Source organism: Silene latifolia, chromosome 8, assembly GCF_048544455.1.
Source record: "Silene latifolia isolate original U9 population chromosome 8, ASM4854445v1, whole genome shotgun sequence".
Taxonomy (NCBI): Eukaryota; Viridiplantae; Streptophyta; class Magnoliopsida; order Caryophyllales; family Caryophyllaceae; genus Silene; species Silene latifolia.
Genome location: NC_133533.1, coordinates 42481437 through 42500240, shown reverse-complemented (window position 1 = coordinate 42500240; position 18804 = coordinate 42481437). Strand labels below are relative to the sequence as shown.

Here is an 18804-nt window from a genome sequence, read left to right as displayed (position 1 = left end):
TCGCTTAGCGTCCCAATTAGCACTGTAGATTCGCCTGAAACTCGAGCTTAAATTAGCACCAAACTGATCTCATATTAGCCCAGATATTTTCGCCCAAAATCGATTTGAGAAACCCAGAAAATGTCGCCTCTAATTTGTCCTGGTTGCATTGGTTGTCGAAGGCGGTTGCCAGAGCAGGGGACGACTGAGATAGACGGTGAGGTGTGGGTTTCGCGACTGCAAGCGGTTGTGCGAGACGTCGCATCAGTGAGCGACGACGATGGTGTGCGATGGAAGAGCGTGAAGCAGAGGGAGAGTGAACTTACCTTAAATTTTGATTACTTGATTAATTGACAAACCCACTGATTATATTTAACGATTGCAAGCTGGAAATTGGATGAACGATTGCAATACCCAGATTTCTAGGGTTCTAATTGAGCTAGACGAAGAAAGGGGGAAAATTTAGGTAAATGAAGTGAGGAGTCTATGTTAAGTGGATTAAGGAGTGAGTTAGTGAGTGTATGTGATAGTAAGGGTAGTTTGGTCATTGATGATGTCTGAAAGTCGTTGAAATGAAATCGAGTCGGAAATAACATAAAACCGTCATTACGATGTAAAATAGCTGAAAGTGGTGGGTAAAAACAAGAAAGTTAGGTGGTTATTTATAAAGTTGAACTAAATAGGTGATAAATTGTAAAAAATGCAACATAATAGGTGGTAAAACACAAATTTGCCTTATTTTTATGGGTCTCAAAACTAGTTCAACTTTCAAAACCTTCGTCTCTCAAAGTCTCCTTTACTTTGGAGCCAAATCCTTACAAATCCTAATCACTCGCGCTCAATTCCTTAATTCTCCACATAATCACCTCTAAATTACCCTATAACCCTCCAAATAATCCATAATTACACTTCCACCCCCCCAAATCTTACCTTCCAGTTTCCTCTTTCTTTTTCTTCCTTTTTATCGTTTTTTTTCCGTTCAATTCATATTCATCAAACCTCTCTCTACCCTCTTTTGATTCACGTTTTTCAATCGACCCAATTAAATTCGATCGCAAATTTTCTGGGCTATATAATCGAATTATATCACAAATTATAAAGTTTGAATTTTTCGCAATTTGATTCCTCTAAGATTAATTGAAACTCCTGTTTTGTTTGATTTCAATTTGATTTGGGATTTTGTGATTTGTGATAATTTCTTCACTGGTTTGAAATTAGGGTTTGTTTTGTTGTAATTGAAGGTTGTGTTGATTGATTGATAGAGGTGAGACGTTTTGCCTACTGCGTTGTTGAAATTGAGTGCAATTTGGTGGTGGATTTAGGGTTTTTGGGGTGAAATTAGGGTTTTGAATGGTGAATTGAAGGAGATGATCAATAGAAAAAAGTCAAGTTACGGAATGCGGGATCATAAACGACGGGATTACGACGATTCTACATTTGCAGATGAAAGTTATGGAGGTTCAATTTACCCTAAGAAGCGAAGAACTGCTACAATTTGTACGGTTTCAAGGGAAAAATTAGGGTTTTATGATGATGACGTACCTACGAGCTCTGCATATAATGACGGGTCGTCATTTGATGAAGAAACCGAGTTTGATTCTAAGAATTTCGCCGCAAAGTTACAGAAAACGTCGAAAGGACGAGTTCCACCAGTTCCTACGAGGTTTAATGACTCTACTGTTGTTGGTTCGCGTAAGAGTAAGTCAAAATTTGCTGACATTGAGTCCGGTGTACACGAAATTTATCTTAAAAGACGGGATAGTAATGACAATGTGAAGTGTAATGTTAAGAATAAGCGCGATTATGATAGCTCTGATCGATCATATGTAGTGAAGAATGAGTATAATGAGCCGAAACTGAGCTTGCCTAGTTATCGGTATCATCCTTATTGTGAGGATGCTGAGGAGAGTGGATTAAGCTCTGTAGATATTAGTAATGGTTATATTTATAGCAATGGTATGATTGATCCGTGGAATAGTTCCACACTTGTTGCTAGTAATGAGTTCCTTTCCATGGGGGGTCGGCCCCTTTTGAGTGAGAAAGGTGTGGGGAGATTGTCGAGGGTGAAAACGAAACAAACAAAGACTGCTTATGGACCGCAGGACTTTGCTTTGGGTGATATAGTATGGGCGAAATCGGGGAAGAGGTTTCCTGCTTGGCCTGCTATTGTGATTGACCCAATGTTGCAAGCACCTGAGGCAGTTTTGAGCTCTTGTATCCCGGGTTCTATTTGTGTCATGTACTTTGGTTATTCAAAGAATGGGACACAAAGGGTGAATTCCTTTTATCTATTGCTTTTTGCTTATATGTGAATACTACATTGTTGTTTTTGCTCCCTTTTTTTTGTTGGTTGCACTAATTTTGGACCTTGTGGGTTTGTGTTTATGAACAGGATTATTCATGGGTCAAAGGTGGAATGATTTTTCCTTTTCATGAATATCTTGATCGGTAAGTTACTTTTACATTACTAAACTTATGAATTATGTAAATTGTTTTTTCTATCCTAGAGGTGACCATTATTTATAAGCCACCTAAACTAGAATGCTGTGCTGCCTTCGGAATCCTAAGACGCCCTTAGCTCTGCATAGTTAAACTTACTCACTGATTCTTTGATAGCCTTGGACCTTCTTGATTCTTGAACATTTGTTGTATATATTTATCAAATATCAAATATACCTTTGGGAATCCCATTATAAGTGGTACTGGAGGTTATTATTGAAATCCTGAATGCTCGCCGTTGTAAATGAAGGTGTCGTTATTAAAGCTAATATAGTCTTTCTGAAAGCTGTGGTAGGACGGTCTCAAGGTTGCATTTTTTACCCCTGTTGGAAAATTGTTATAGTATGGTTTACCTGAAGGTAGTTGTCATGAAACGAAGGACTAATTCACAGTAGTCTTCTACTGATGAGGCAATAACATTTTGAGTTTTATCCTACCCACTCAGATTTCAAGGGCAGACAGACTTGCACAAGAGTAAGCCTAGTGATTTTAGAATGGCCATTGAGGAGGCCCTTCTGGCAGAGCAAGGGTTAATGGATGGTCAGTTGGGAATGGGGAATGCAGCTCCTTACCATGGAAATTCTCTTGGGTTTCAAGACGATATTGGTTCCAGCCAAGTCCAAGAATGTCTTTCTCAAGAACAGGCGTGTTTTTTTTTGTTCTCACTCTTTTACCTTTCAATTTTTTTGTCAATTTAGAAAGACCCAGGGTCAGATGTTCAGTTTTTGTGCTTTTGCGTTAGTTGCTCATATTGACTGAATTTTTGGATATGACTTCATATCTGCATTCAGGGTGTTTATGCTAAGAAGAGAGATACACACCCTTGTAGTGGATGTGGCTTGGTCCTTTCTGCCAAGGCATTTGCTGCACATGAAGGACGCTTGCTTTGCAAACACTGTGTCAAGGTAACTGTATGGCAATGTTCTTCCTCCCTTCAAATCATGTTTAATACATTGATCTGAATGTTGTTTATTGGGAAAAATGCTGCAGCTACTTAAGTCAAAGCAGTACTGTGGTGTTTGTAAGAAAATCTGGCATCATTCAGATGGAGGGAGTTGGGTAAGCCTATGCATATCTGATTTCATTCTTGAGAATTTCTCTTGTTTGCAATTCCATTACTTCGTATTGATAATTTGATCCTGTTTTTTTCCTAGGTGTGTTGCGATGGTTGTGATGTGTGGGTTCATGCAGAGTGTGCTGAAGTATACGGCAGAAATCTCAAGGTTTGGGTTCTTTGTGCTATTCCTGTGTACAAGGTCGTTGATTTGAATTCAAGAGCTCTGAAAGCTTGATTTTAACTTCTTTGTTTCCTCATCTTAATCCAAGGATTTGGAAGATTCCGAGTATTACTGCCCTAGATGCAAACCAAACAAACCAAAGATTATTACGCCATCATACACAACGGTATTACCCGAATTCAGGTTTGTTTTTTATTCTTCTGTAATCTCGATTTTTTTTTTTTTGTTTTTCAATTTAATACTGTGGCCTTCTTGCATGCTTGATGTTTTTTCTGTCACTGATTTAATATCTTGGGTTGCCTACCCATAATGCAGGCCAATGGTGGTTCCTGGTGAGGTAGCTGTTGTGTGCAATGGCATGGAGGCTACATATATCACTAAACTTCATTTGTAAGTAGTCAACATAGACATTGACTATATTATGTCAGAAGTTTGAATACTATACAAAGAAGCTGTGGTTTTCTTCTGTTTCCCTTTTGAAGTTCTGGTTAATTTAAATTGGTTTTTATGCCCTTGTGCTTCAGGGTTGTGTGCAAGTGTGGTAGATGTGGGTCAAGGAAGCAGTCACTTAGTGAATGGGAAAAACACACAGGCTGTAGGGCAAAGAAATGGAAGTATAGTGTCAAAATCAAAGGGTCAACAGTCCCTTTGCATCAATGGGTAAGGCAGTTCTTGTAAATCTGTTAGTAATATGTAAAGGTCAAGTTTGTTCTCTTTTCTTTCAGCTTCTCTTAAGTGTATGTAGTAGACGAGTGATGTTTGTTAAATCATTTAAAATTAGTGTTCCTAATTTTCTGCTTTCGAGCTCTTTTAATGCATAGCTTTATATGCATGATGTTTTTGTTTTTGCTTGTAAATGCTTGGGATTGTGCTTACTAAATCAATATATATTGTTTGGCATGTCGCGTCTCTTACTTTTGCAGTTTTGCCGAATATCTTGGTGAGAATTGTGATAGGCCTTAAATTAATACTCCTCGGTCCCCAGGTCATTTGTTTACCTTTGGTTTTGGCACAAAGACCAAGGAGAGGAGGAGGGGACCACTTGTGAGTGTTATTATTGAGTGATAAGTGGACAATAAGTTATGTGGATGATCAAATTACTCTTCAAAAACATACCAAATATAGAAAGGTAAACAAATGAATGAAACACCCATAAATGGAATAGGTAAACAAATGACCGGGACGTTGCTTATAATTTTGATTACTTTGAGAATTGCATTAACTTATTGCTATCGAACAGTATAAGAAGCACAAACAGTCTAGCAAGTCATTTTTGCTTTATTTTAATAAAAGCCTAAATAAAATAAATCATGACTCACCTGAAGAGTTTAGCTTCGAATGATTTATGCAGTTGAGGTGGGACACTCTGCTGTCTTATAATTCTGTACGACATTTAGCCTGACATTCTACATCTATTGTTTACTGGCTGCTGTCTGATTTCAGAGCTAATATCTGATTGTCTAATCTTCTTTTTTCTCTTCCCATATATCTTACACGGTATTAAATGACACTCATTACACATAGTGACTGACATGATCATTTTTTCTCCAGCTTTCAGGGACTGGTGTGTCAAATTGTAATCCTCAAAGGCTGGATCAGTCAAAGTTGTTTGACTTGATGCAAGGTGCTCCTTGTTCTTGTTTACGAAGTTTTTTTTTCCAATATTAAGATAAATTATTATTTCAATAGCCAACTTTGTCCTTTATATCTCTGAGGCTTATTTTGTGTTTCTACAGAGAATTATGAGCCCGTACTTGCAAAGTGGACTACAGAACGCTGTGCTGTTTGTAGATGGGTTGAAGACTGGGATTACAATAAAATTATAATTTGCAACAGGTAATTAAGTTAAATTTTGAGTGCTTTGGAGTTTGTTTTTCCGGTAGGTGGATGCAGTGTGTTTGGTTGACATGTAAAATCTGATTTCTGTTTCCCGCTGCTTAGGTGTCAAATAGCAGTTCATCAAGAATGCTATGGAGCCGGCAATGTTCAAGACTTCACATCCTGGCTTTGCAGAGCTTGTGAAATTTCTGATTTGGATAGGGAATGTTGTCTTTGCCCTGTGAAAGGTATTTGTATGATAGTAATTGGCAGTTTATCTTATAAGTTATAACCTTTGGAGTTATAAATATTTCATCTTAGTACTCTGTTTGTCACATGTATATTTGATCTTGCTTTTTGGCGAATTCAGTTGTAATATTGTTTGCTTTCTTCTAGGTGGTGCTCTTAAGCCAACTGATGTTGACACACTATGGGTTCATGTCACATGTGCCTGGTTTAATCCGGAAGTTGCTTTCCTGGATCACTTGAGAATGGAGCCTGCAATGGGAATCCTGAGAATCCCTTTAACACAATTTTTAAGGGTATTTTCTTGACGTTGAAATTTTGTTCTCAAAGGTTTACGGTGTTTTTATGCGGTTTCCTTTTCTTCTCTTCACACTTATTTGTTTGTGTATCTGTTTTACTTTTTTCTCATCTCTTTCTCTCCACTTTCCATTGTTTTCTCACCTCACATTGACGGTTCCATAATTTAGCTGATCAAAATAATTTTCGTTGTTGTGTTATTGGTACTATAAATCTAATCGTTTCTCCCTGTAGATGGGCGCCACCTTTATGATATCTTTTGTACATGGGTGTCACACCCTTGGTGTTCCTTAACTAATATTATACTCCCTCTGTCCCGGTCATTTGTTGTCCTTTTCCATATTGGGGTGTCTCACTCATTTGTTGTCCTTTCTATTTTAAGTATGAATTTGATGAACAATTTGATCATTCACACTCAATTTGTACCACTTGTCATTTAGTAATTGGCCTATTCCTCTTTCCTTGGTCTTTGTGCCAAAACCAAAGGACAACAATTGACCGGGACGGAGGGAGTACCTTGTAAAGAAAAGCACACTGAATCTAATCTGTAGATAGATAGGTGGTGGTAGTTCTGATCTAACTCCATTTTTTTATGACAGAAATGTGTTATATGCAAGCAGATTCATGGATCTTGCATTCAGTGCTCGAAATGCGCTACGTATTATCACGCAACATGTGCAGCAAGGGCAGGATACTGCATGGAAGTAAGTTTTTCCCCCTAGTTGACGGTGTATGTGCAAGTACATATTGCTTGTTTTTGCTTTTAAGTGTTGTTTATCAGTATATGTTTCTCTTATTGGTTATAGCTGGGTTAACTGTATCAAAATAGGTTTGAATGATACGAGAGGTTGATTATATTTTGTTAACTGAATTCGTAACTTCTTCACCTTGGTGGATGTCTCAAGAACATTTTTTTTCGTTAGTTGTTGCTAGAGGAGCTGGACATTGTTTCGTTCTCTGACAATGAACAGTTCACAAATCCCTGTAGCTCTTAGGTCTGTCAAAGTGGAATCTACGAAAATGATGTTGTAAGGATATTTCCTTTTATCTCTGACAAAAATTAAAGTTACGCATAGAATTTGTGAGAGTTGGAGCATAGCCAAGTTATCCAATAGCTTGTTTTGTTATTGTATACTGCTTTTAGTAATTAGCAGCCACTGTTGCTGACAATTGCTTTGGGAAATTTTAAGCATTATGACATATATGCATATGCCATGGCAGCCTCTAGCAGCTAGTTTGCTGTTTTAGAAAATAGTTGAGTTATTAATTCACTGCAAACTTTCAAAATTTGCTTTACCGTGTAGATTCCCAATTGTTTTTGGCTAATTGTGGATTTGTATGTCGTCCTTTGCTTTTGGACCCTTTCTTTGTTCCCTTCCCTCTCTGTTCATCGGGCCACACATCTACTAAGCTGTTCATTTATGAATCTTTTTCAGTTGCACTGCATGGAGGAGAATGGAGTACAGCAAACAAGAAAGGTGTCATATTGTGCTGTTCATAGGTAACTTCTTGCTGTTTTTTTTTTCTTTTTCAGATGCCCCTCTTAGTCTGATACTCTGACATGTTTCTGCAACATCAACTTTTTTTCCACATCTGTTAATAGGGTTTTACCATTAATTCCTTGAATCCGCCTTTAAGAGGGTGTAAACTTCTTTTAGTGGTGAATGGTCTCTTGAAGATTATATTATGTATTTATGCTCTTTTGCTATAGACAGCTAAAAAATCCAACAGCCATTTAAAAATGTATATTCTCTTGAATATTATCTTCTTCTGCAATTGGCTGCTGGAAAGAATCCACCATTGATGGCATTGTAGAAGATGAGGCTTGAGTATGGAACCAAGTGAAGGAGGTTGTGGTACTGCTCTTCGTATTAATCTGACACACGCTGATAAGTAGTGGTGAAGATGTTTGACTTAAATAGTGATGCTGCTAAGGATTTATGGTACTATTGTATGGCTTTGTTTGGGTAGTTGAATTGGTGGAGTAGGGCTAAGAGGTCTGTGCTTAGTAGGTGTACTGGTGCCCGTCTACATTGTTTTTGTCAGATGGCGTATTTTCTTATGTTACTTGGACTAGGTTAGACGTATCTGTGTGTCAAAGCGTAGAACTCTTGTTATTTTATAATAAAAATCTTCATATTTTTCGGCTTAAAATGTAGTGTCAAGTGTCATACCCATGTTCGAGTATCGACTGTCTGAGACAAATAAATGAGGTAATATGAGAATCGAAGTAACATTGCGTATTTGTTTTTATAATTCTTTCTTGAGTTGACAAATCAATTCTTTGTCATTGTGCTTGCTCTTTTTGACTATGATAATCAGATCTTGACGACATATATTCGTGTCAAAGCTTGTCATGTAAGTTAGGTGATAAGGATATGATTCCTGATGATTGCTGACTTACTGTGTCTAAATTACATTTCATCCCTTGAATATTTTTGTTATATTTTTTCTGCAGAACTCCTAACCCAGATGCTGTGTTAGTTGTGCAAACACAAGAAGGGGTGTTCTTCTCTGCAAATTTTTTGCTTCATGACCAAAATCATGCAAAAAACTTTGAAGGTTCGAGGCTCATCTCTAAACGAGTTGAATTCCCTGACCCCTTGCCTCTACAATTGGAGACGGTTGATCCCTATTCGGCGGCAAGGTGTCGGGTATATACACGACCTAAAAATAAGGTATTTCATATTTCTTTTTAAAAATCTTCTACCCTTTCCCTGTATATATATATATATATATTTCTGTGAATATATTGGGATATAGCCTATAGGCAAACTATTAAGGTAATTCAAGTCTTACATAGTATCTGCTCGTTGTTTGATCGCTCCTTCTGTTTGCCTTGAATTACCAGAATGCAGGAGAAGAGCCAATATCTCATCGGTTAATGGGGCCTCTCCATCACAAAATACTAGATATTGAGCGTCTGAACTCTTTTCTGGTAATCTTGCATGTGCAAAACTTACTATTGCTTTCTCTTTCCATGCTTTGTTTGTGTACCGACTACCGATTATCACTCCTTCAGCTGACTGGCTTGGCTGATTGACAATTGATTTTCTATTTGTTTTTCAGGAGGTTAATCCAACAAAGCAGTTCTCTACATTCAAGGAGCGCCTTCAGCAACTGCAGGCAAGCTTTTGCCCTCTATTTTCTATTGCTTTGCAGTTGTGTTGTTAAGCTTGTCCTTCTAAATTACTAACTGCTGTTGTTTTTCAGAAGACTGAGATATACAGGGTTTGTTTCGGAAAATCTCGAATACATGGTTGGGGCCTCTTTGCACGTCGAAGTATTCAAGAAGGGGATATGGTAAACTACTGTTGAATTCTTGAAATTTTCTCTTGTTTGCTTTGTTACTTATGTTTTAAGTCTGGTGTTCGATCATAATCTCAGGTGATCGTTAAAAAATACTCCCTCCGTACCACACCAAAGGTAACGTAGGGAAAAGTGGAGTATTTAAGAAAATGTGGAAAAAGTAAGGGTAAAGAGGGAAAAAATAGGTGGGGTATGTAATTGTGGGTTTAATTGTGGGTTAGTAGGTGGGGTATGTAATGGCATTTCGTATAAATATCAAATGGTTATAAGGATAACTTGGTAATGTTGTGGGCCAAATAAGGAATGTTACCTTTGGTATGGTACGTCCGTTTATAGTAAGTGTTACCTTTGGTCTGCACGGAGGAGTAGTTGATTGATTAAAGAAATAAGCAACTTTCCTCATTGCTTTATGTTCGAATGGCACAATATTGGAATTAAATTTGTTGTTGTTGGTCCTGCGTGTTCTATTGTAATTATTACCATGCTTGAACTGGAAAGAAGCAGGAGAGTTATAGTTTGCAGATGGTAACAAGTGATATGGCATTTGTTTTTAGGTCCTTGAGTACCGTGGAGAGCAGGTGAGGCGCAGTGTTGCAGATTTAAGAGAGGCACAATATCGCCGAGAAGGAAAAGATTGCTATGTAAGTAAAAAGCTGCATAACTCTTTTTCTCCTTTTTCATTCCACCTCTTTTAGGAAAGACCATAAGAAGTAATATATGTTGCTGGTGATGCTGTATGAACCATGGTTACCGAATTCGCTCGGTGCCCTGCGAATCGCGAATTGCTAAAAGCGAATTCTATCATGTTGCTTACTAAAAATACATATAACACACATTCTATAGGAGCGAATTGCGAATTGGTAAGGACGTATTCATAGCGAATTCGGTAACCATGGTATGAACTACTAAATCTGTGTAGATGGCAATTAAAAGTCAGTTGTCGAAGCCATCCCATAATACAATTTAGTTTGGTGTATTGAAGTATCCCTGGTGACCCAAAATGGTCACTAAGCTTTCTGTGTTTCGTGTTTTGAGAAGGGGTAGTTGGTTGATGTAATTCCAATGCAAATTTCATTTTAGGTCATCCCAAAACAGCCTCTTTGTATTTGCCAGAATGGTATGGTTGTGTACAGACAAGCCCATTCTTCATACCTCATAATGGTCTGGAGCCTTTTTAGTTACCGGATTAATGCTATTCTAGCCCTTTGTTTAATTATTATTTTCTTCCCTCTCCCCGGAGACCTTTTTATGTGATATCAGCTACCTGCTTGCCTTTTGGAAATGTCAAGGGAGTTCCAAAGAGCAACACAGAAGGCTTTCTAATTGCGATGATGTTTGTGGACTTTCTGCTCTTTTATACTTTGTTGACAGCTTTGTGCTGAGATTAGGATAAAAATGTATCCTGATTGTTAAGTTTGTGCTATGACTGCGACCATCTTATTTTGGTAGATTGTTTTTTTTATGTTGATTCATAATTCATATACTTTCTTTTTGTTTTGTTTTGTTTTTGCAGCTCTTTAAGATCAGTGAGAACGTAGTAATTGATGCCACCAACAAGGGAAACATTGCTCGTTTAATCAACCACTCTGTCAGTTCTTACTCAAGCTTGTCACATTATTTATTTGTTGGTTTGCTTGAGTTAGATATTCTGATGCTGTTTGAGCGAAGCATGACAAAACTTAGGCACAGATTAGTTGTCTTGCTTTGTCACGAACCAACTTAAAAATCTAGTTTACACTTGGGGCTTGTTTGGATAGCAAAATAGGAGGGAAAGGGAGGGGAGAGGGATAGAGGGAAAGGAAAGAGAGGGGAGAGAAGGGGAGGGAGAATGGGAAGTGTTTGTTTGGATACATTTTCCGTCCAAATCTTTCCTATGTTGGAGAGATTTTGATTTGCCTTGGAGGAGGTAAAATGGATCCCTCCAAATCCATCCCCCTCATTTTCCCTTCACCTTTATTTGCTATCCAAACAAAGGATTTAACATCTACTTTCCTTCCCTTTCTTTTCCCTCCAAATCCCTCCATCCAAACACAGGTAACACACCAAACGTGTTCCTTTTCTGGGATATGAAAATCTCAGATGTTTTATAGATTAGGTTTTGTAAGCTTTCTAACCTTCAGAGTAACGACTTGGTATTTTTTATTCTTTTTTTTTTTAAAATTTTATTTCAGTCAGCATGAATAGCTCATCAATGCATTGTTCCTTTGCAGTGTATGCCGAATTGTTATGCTAGGATAATGAGTGTGGGAGATGACCAAAGCCGAATTGTGCTTATTGCCAAGATTAATGTCTCAGCTGGTGACGAGTTAACGTATGAATTATTTTCCATTTCTATTTTTCGCAACTGTCTGTTTAACGGTAAACTCATTGAATGGTGATATTCATGACCTAGGTGGCTAGGTTCCAAATCCAATCAGCATCATAATGCCGTTATCCCTTTATACCGAAAACTCCCATTTCTATCCCAGTATGTTGTAGAAACTATAGTCTAGGATTAATGAGATGCTTTTTCTTTATTTTTGCAGATATGATTACTTGTTCGACCCTGATGAACGCGATGACGCTAAAGTACCGTGTCTTTGCCGAGCTCCCAACTGCCGTAAATTTATGAACTAGACACTAACGCCATGAGTATACATAAAAAGTTTTGCAAACCCTAGGACGAGAATCAAAGGCTGACCTATACACTAACGGCGAAACTCATTGAAGAAATGCATCACCTATGTTTTTACTATCTGTTCTGTTCGAGGTTGTAATTACAGACTCTATGTTTTTGCCGGTTATTGCTGGTGATAATCTTGTAAATGATTACATTCTGCCAATATAATTATAGCCATTTTCATCCCTAAGTGGTTCTATTTATTTGATTAAATTTGCTAGTCTCAAAGTTGGTGGTTTATGAACAAGTTAATGTAGTTGCTTTCTGTTTATTTCATTTAAGGGTTTATTGTATCTGGAGATGAAGTTGATTGGTTGACTGGTTTACCATATCGGCTCAGCACACCGTACGAGATCCACTCAATGTTGTTAAAATCGCGATCCGGATTGTAGAATCGTGATCCAAAAATAGATAAACGATCCAAATCGCTCATAGGATCTTTATGAGGTAGAATAGCAGTAGAACCGGTTAGAATCGTAGAATCGTTGTAGAATTGTACGATTCTACGTTTTGCGTATAATAAATGCCTTTTCATGTAATGGGCCAGTGGGCCACATGTTCTTACAATTTTTTAAGGCCTATTACACTCTTAATTCCCTTTCTTTCATTGACTTATGTGGTCACTTAGTTATGTTAATCCGTTTGACCAACAAAAGTAAGAAAAATGAAGTAAAAAAGACGTAAAAATAAGCCCGAACTAAACTGGTTAACCCAACTTCCTAATTCTATTTCGTTTGTCAAATACCCACGATCCCTAACTCCCAATTTAACATTCAACAATTTGCTATCGTTACTCATTACCCATGAACCCTAAATAAGCTTTGATGACTAGGGTTGAATTAGTATGTTGTCCGAGACTCCAATTATCATTGTCACTATTTTTTCAACAATAAGCTTTGATAACTAGTGTTGATAGTAGTATGTCGTCCGAGACTATAATTGTCCCTTCCACTATTTTTTCAACATTTTGGTCCTTAGTTGCCGTAACCTAGCAGTGGTGACATTAGCGGTTGAATTATCAATTCTTTTGTTCAAAAACATTATAGTGGCTTTTATAATTATATAATTAATACTTCATTTATGTTATTTTATAGTTAATTTACATATTTGTGAGATCCCTTCCATCAATCATGCCTAAACTTACGAGAATCATAGAAAATGCGATTCTACGATCCGATCCCACGATCCGATCTCACTAACCCGAACGATTCAAAGTAGAATCCCGATCCCGACAATATTGGATCCACTTTCTCATTCATATTATAGTGTAATGTTCATGAGCCTAATGCTTAAGGCCCAATAAAACGGTAAACATTTTCCGCTTATCCTTAGTCTAATGTTTAGCAAAGGCTCTCTCTAGAACCGTCCTATACCGTAGGAGTATAGGACGACCTCAATATGATGAAGAAAAAAATGGTGTGGGAAAAAGTTATAGTAAAATTTAACACAGTATTTTAGATGATGTTATATATGTTTTATTGTTTTATTAGCCGGTGTACAAGTTATTTTGGTGATCGAATTGAGAATCCTCTTGGGTGGTTCATGGTTGGAATTTTAATTTAGAGAATTCCAATAACATTTTCAATCGTCAAATTCCAAGGGTCGTAGATATATCATCAAACACTACAAGAATTCCTGTTTCGGGCGACTACAATTGGCGTCTGAAATCAGTCGCTAAAACAATATTGACGACTGAAAATGGTCCCCAGAACACAGTCGTAGGCCTTAGTCGCCAAATAAAATTCGGGCGACTGATTTCAGTTTTGGCGACTGACTAAATAGTCGCCAAACACGCAAAATGGCGACTGACAGTAGTCGCCAAAATGGCGACTGAAAGTCAAAGTGGTCTCCTTTCAGTCGCCAATTTGGCGACTACTGTGACTTCAGTCGCCATTTTGGCGACTGCTTTCGGTCGCCAAGTGGTCGCCATTGGTACTGGCAAACCAGTGGCCACTGTTTTGTGTACTCTGTTTTGGCGACTGAAATCAGTCGCCAAAAATACATTTCAGTCGCCATTTTCAGTGTAATTTTGCATGAAAATTCGGTTTTCCTACTACCCAATCCATTTCATTCCTCGTACTTGCATTTTTATTACTACAACACCAACGCAAACCAAACTCACAATACAAATGGAACACCAATTACCAAATCTCATATATAAAATGAGAATAAATCAAGTTTACAAGTGTACCAACAAATGCTAATCAAATCAAATCCGTCACAAGCCTAACTTGCACTACCATGTTCTTAGGTTTTGGGAAAGGGGCACCTAAGTCAAGCACAAGGAAAAGAAGCACCCGCGCCAAAACCGCCTTCTCCGGATGGATCATTAGGATCTTACCAATGGGGACGGGGACCGGAATTCTTGTATTTAAACAAGTGAATGCTTATTGAATTCTTGAAGATGTAAACCTCAATTGATAAGTTTACGACCCTCTGATTTTAGAATTTTTTTTATTTTAGGGAAGAATCTATTCCAATATAAAACTCGAGAAGAACATATCTCCTATTTATAAGAAAGGAGAGTCTTTTTAGAGTTTCTAATTGCTCCCTTGATTATAGGAAATCTGACACCACATTAATTTTTACACACTTTAATTAATTTCTATGTACAATGCAACTATCCTCTATATATTTCATTTTTTACACAATGTGATTGATGTTTATACAATGTGATTGATGATTAAGTTTCAATTTAATAAATCAATACATAAACGTTTGTATAGAAATTTCATACACGATTCAATTTAATTTCATTTTAAAGAGTCTGACATTGAATCTTAAATATAATTTGTACAATTTTAAATATGATGAGTACAAATTGTCGACTATTCAATCTAGTACAAATTTGTACGGATTTAAAACTAGTTTCGATTAATTCTATGCTTCAACCCACTAAGGGGGTGTTTGGTTCACCCAATATAGGTATGAGATATGAGTTTGGAATGAACCAAACTCATACCATGTGTTTGTTTGACGAAAATGAAGGTTTCATACCCATACCTCAAACCCATGAAGTATGGGTATGGGTTTCTCATGCCCAGGGAGGAGGGTGAGTATGGGACTGATACCCATGGATCAAATTAGAAATAATAAAAAGTGATAAAAATAATTATGTCATATTGTAAAAAAATTTTATATACTGTATTTATTTGATTAAATTTGATCTACATGATTTAATAGTATTAAAATTTATTATTAAAAATATTGTATTTTGAAAATTTTTTTAGCTTTGATTGATTTGTAACTCTATACCACCCAGAATTGAAACAAACACAAGGTATGAGGTATCAAAGTTCCAACCCGATACCACCCAGGTATGATTCCTGATTCCCAATCAATACCCATGCATGAAACAAACACCCTTAAAAAAGTCAACAAAAACATAATTTAAAATCCCCTATCTACCAAATGAATAGGCATGCTCACAAATTTTCCCTCCAAAAAGTATCTTTCTAAATAAGGTAGCTAATAACAATTATGTATACACTAGTTTAAAACCCGTGCAAAGTTGCACGGGTACATATAAAATCATTTAAAAATTGACTTATAAATTTAAAGCAAAATTAATATTTTCTATATTCACTTTAAATTTCTTACTTTAGAAAATATCTTGATCATTTTTGTCGATCCTTTTGAACCCAAGTTTAAAATATGTTTACTCAATGTCTTCGACGGTTAATTATACCAATAAAGATTCTTAAGACAACAAAATCAATTGTTTTGACGATTTTTGTATCCCGTCCAAAAGCAGCAATCATGCATTACAATTTATCCGACCCAACCATAAACCCGAATGTTTGATCCATTTTACGGTCATGTCCCGTAAATTATGACATGCGATTCGAACGATCCACGACTCTTAATGACTCGTGATTTCAGGGTCAAAATCCGACACGTTCGACCTGATAGATTGAAAATAAGTTTATGTTAAATCTATGTTAAATATTATAAATCATTAATAATTACTACTTTATATATATTTAGGAAAATATGTATTTTCTATGTATAAAAAATGAAATAATAAATAATACTGTAAATTTTATTAAGTCATGGCCTTTTTAATTCATAAACATGATTAAAAAATAATTATTAAAATAAATTTAGTTTTTAAAATTTTTCAATGTATAAGTTAGACATATCGAAAATATGTCATTTAATGCTAAGTATAACTTAGAAAATATTGAAAGTACATAATTTTGGAGAATGAGTAAACAAATTTAGATTTTTTTTCTTGATAAAGTGCTCCAATTTAGGAGTTCTTTTAGGGTGTGTTTGGATTGGAGGATTTTGAGGGAAAAGAAAGGGAGAGAGAGTAGGGGATTTAAAATCCCTTGTTCGAATAGCAAATGAGGGTGGAGGGAAATGGAGGGGGAGAGATTTGGAGGGATTCAATTTCCCTCCTCCAAGCCTAATCAAAATCTCTCCACAATAGACAAGATTTGGAGGGAAATTGTATCCAAACACCCACACCTCATTCCTCCTCCCCTTCCCTTCTCTCCCTTTCCCTTCCCTCCTTCCCCCTCCCCTCCCTTTCCCTCCAATTTTACTATCCAAACACACCCTTAGGAAATATTAATTTTCAATGGAAGTAAAGATATGAGTAGTTTGGAGGGAAAAAATTGTGTTAATGGTTGTTGTTTTATAGATTAGTATAGATTAACTAAGTTAGGTAACTAATAATTATAATAATTTATTTTATGAACTTATTATCTTTTCATTAAAATTAATCTTTTCATCAAATTATATATATTTTTTAACTAAACTCTAATCTATACTATTTAAATTAAAATATTTTAATAAAAAAATTGTACCAAACTATGAATTACTAAATATTTTAGCGATTATATTATTTTAGAATGAGCCGACTCATACTGTGTATAAAACAAAATTACAAACCGTTTTAATTACTTTCGAGACAAAAAATTGAGAAACTCTATAAATTGGAATCATTAGCTTTGCGGTATAAAAAATATTATTTACAAAAATACATTTCAACATGCTACTCAATTTTTTTAATTAATTTTCAGTTTTAACTTTTTATTTCTCAAAGCAAAATGTAATGATGAAAAAAATTAACAACTAATAAGATACCACTATTATATATCTAATTTAGTAAAAATAAAAAAAAAACCTTATAAGCCGTGCATCTAATGCACGGGTCTAACCTAGTAATTTATTACGGAAAAAGAAGCAAACGACGTCGTAAAATGTCCAAATATTCGGAACGTGACGTAAGGAAACTAACAAAGTGAAATAAAAAGAGCAGAGCATGTAACGAACTGCATGTTTAAAACTTCCCTCCTTCCAAAAATTTCGAAAAGTTTGAATTTACGAACAACGCAAAAATGGCGAAAAGATTGCGAAGACCTAGAACAATTTGTTCATGCTGCCTCTCTCCTCCCCCTTCCTACTCTTCTCGCTCTCCTTTCTCCTTGTATTTTCCTCTCTCTCTTTTTTTATTTTTTCATCTTCTTCTTCTTCTACCTTCGTCTTTTTGCAATTACTTTAGCTGTACGTAAGACATGTATGTATTTCAACTGATTTTGTTAAATTCAGCTTGAGTTCGCTATTTTTCCTTGAATTTGAAAATATCGTGAAATTTCGACATTAGTTATTAGTTAAGCTGGATATTTAGTTTTCGGTATTTTCTAATCGTTTGATTAAAGTTTTTGTTCTGAATTTTCATGTTATTCATTATTCTACCAATATTTTTGCATTTAATTAGCAGCAGGTAAGATATGTATGTATTTGAGCTGATTTTATGAAATTCTGTTTGATTTTACTATTTTTCATTGAATTTGAAAATATCGTGAACTTTCGGCATTCGTGAAGCTGGATATTTAGTTTTCCGCGTTTTTTAATCGTTCGATTGATGTTTTTCTTCTGAATTTTGATGTTACTCTACCTGCATTTTTTTTTTCTTAAGCTGTAAGTAGACATGTAGGTGATTGAGATGAGCTTCATAACATTCTGTTTGTATGTTTTGGTTAAATCTGAAGAAATCGTGAAAATTCGATATTCATGAAGCTTGAATTTTACTAGCATTCTTAATTGTTCGATTTCTGTTTTTCTTGTTGTTCTGAATTTGTCTCGGTTTGTAATCTGTTAATTTTAGCTTAATTGAAACTTTGAATTTGAAGATATCGTGAAATTTCGACATCTGTGACGATGAATTTTAGTGTTCGGTTTCGATTTCATTCAAATTTCTCTTGTCTTTCTAATTTGTCATTTTCAGCTAGTTTGAATTGAAACTATGTCATAATTACAATCACTCAGAATTTTATAGTTTAATAATTTGAATTTCGGATGTAAGAAATTCTGTTTTGCTTCAATTGAATATGAAAAGACTATCTGCATTTTACTGGAAAATGGAAAATTGATGAGAATTAAGAACCTCATTTCATTGTCGCAGTACTTACGTCTTTCAGAAGCACGATGCTTGGTTTTTAATCGCGAACACTTGTGATTTCCGTTAGAAAGAATAAAGCAACTGCTGTTCTTTAATCTGATAGATAATTCAATAAAAAGAGTGAGAATCAGCTTGTTAAAGTCAATTTATACCGATTTTTTGGAACGTTTGTTTGAGTTTTGCTTGTTAGCTAACCATTTCAATAATTCGAATAGATCGATTATGAACAGTAACATGAACCAAACGTTTTTAGTTCAATCATCAGAGTGGATGATTAAGCTTTAACTAATCTTTCACTCTAATTTGAGTGTTACTGTATAAGTTTTTCACTGTTAGTTCTCAGATTA

General features: G+C 35.8%; 1 protein-coding gene across 2 annotated transcripts; it reads left to right on the top strand.

The window, feature by feature from the left end:
* The first annotated feature begins 942 nt into the window (after window positions 1–942).
* LOC141596768 (histone-lysine N-methyltransferase ATX3-like) lies at window positions 943–12251 on the top strand. Of its 2 annotated transcripts, none has more exons than XM_074417015.1 (23): window positions 943–2252; window positions 2372–2427; window positions 2924–3124; window positions 3270–3383; window positions 3469–3537; window positions 3633–3701; window positions 3805–3882; window positions 4032–4106; window positions 4241–4376; window positions 5268–5340; window positions 5453–5552; window positions 5658–5782; window positions 5931–6076; window positions 6677–6781; window positions 7514–7578; window positions 8536–8755; window positions 8929–9015; window positions 9147–9203; window positions 9291–9380; window positions 9941–10027; window positions 10900–10974; window positions 11597–11697; window positions 11912–12251. In XM_074417015.1, the coding sequence occupies exons 1-23, from the start codon at window positions 1347–1349 to the stop codon at window positions 12000–12002; spliced, it is 3126 nt and encodes a 1041-aa protein (XP_074273116.1). In that variant the 5' UTR covers window positions 943–1346; the 3' UTR covers window positions 12003–12251. The 2 variants fall into 2 exon arrangements, with proteins under 2 accessions (XP_074273116.1, XP_074273115.1); XM_074417014.1 differs by having other exon boundaries at window positions 1245–2252; window positions 2924–3122; window positions 3805–3899.
* The last annotated feature ends 6553 nt before the right edge of the window (window positions 12252–18804 follow it).

Coding starts and splice junctions, on each gene's coding strand:
- LOC141596768 (XM_074417014.1), top strand. CDS start 1,347: ATGATCAATAGAAAAAAGTCAAGTTACGGAATGCGGGATCATAAACGA. Junction 3,900..4,031: donor ACGGTATTACCCGAATTCAG/GTTTGTTTTTTA, acceptor CCCATAATGCAG/GCCAATGGTGGTTCCTGGTG. Junction 5,341..5,452: donor GTTGTTTGACTTGATGCAAG/GTGCTCCTTGTT, acceptor GTGTTTCTACAG/AGAATTATGAGCCCGTACTT.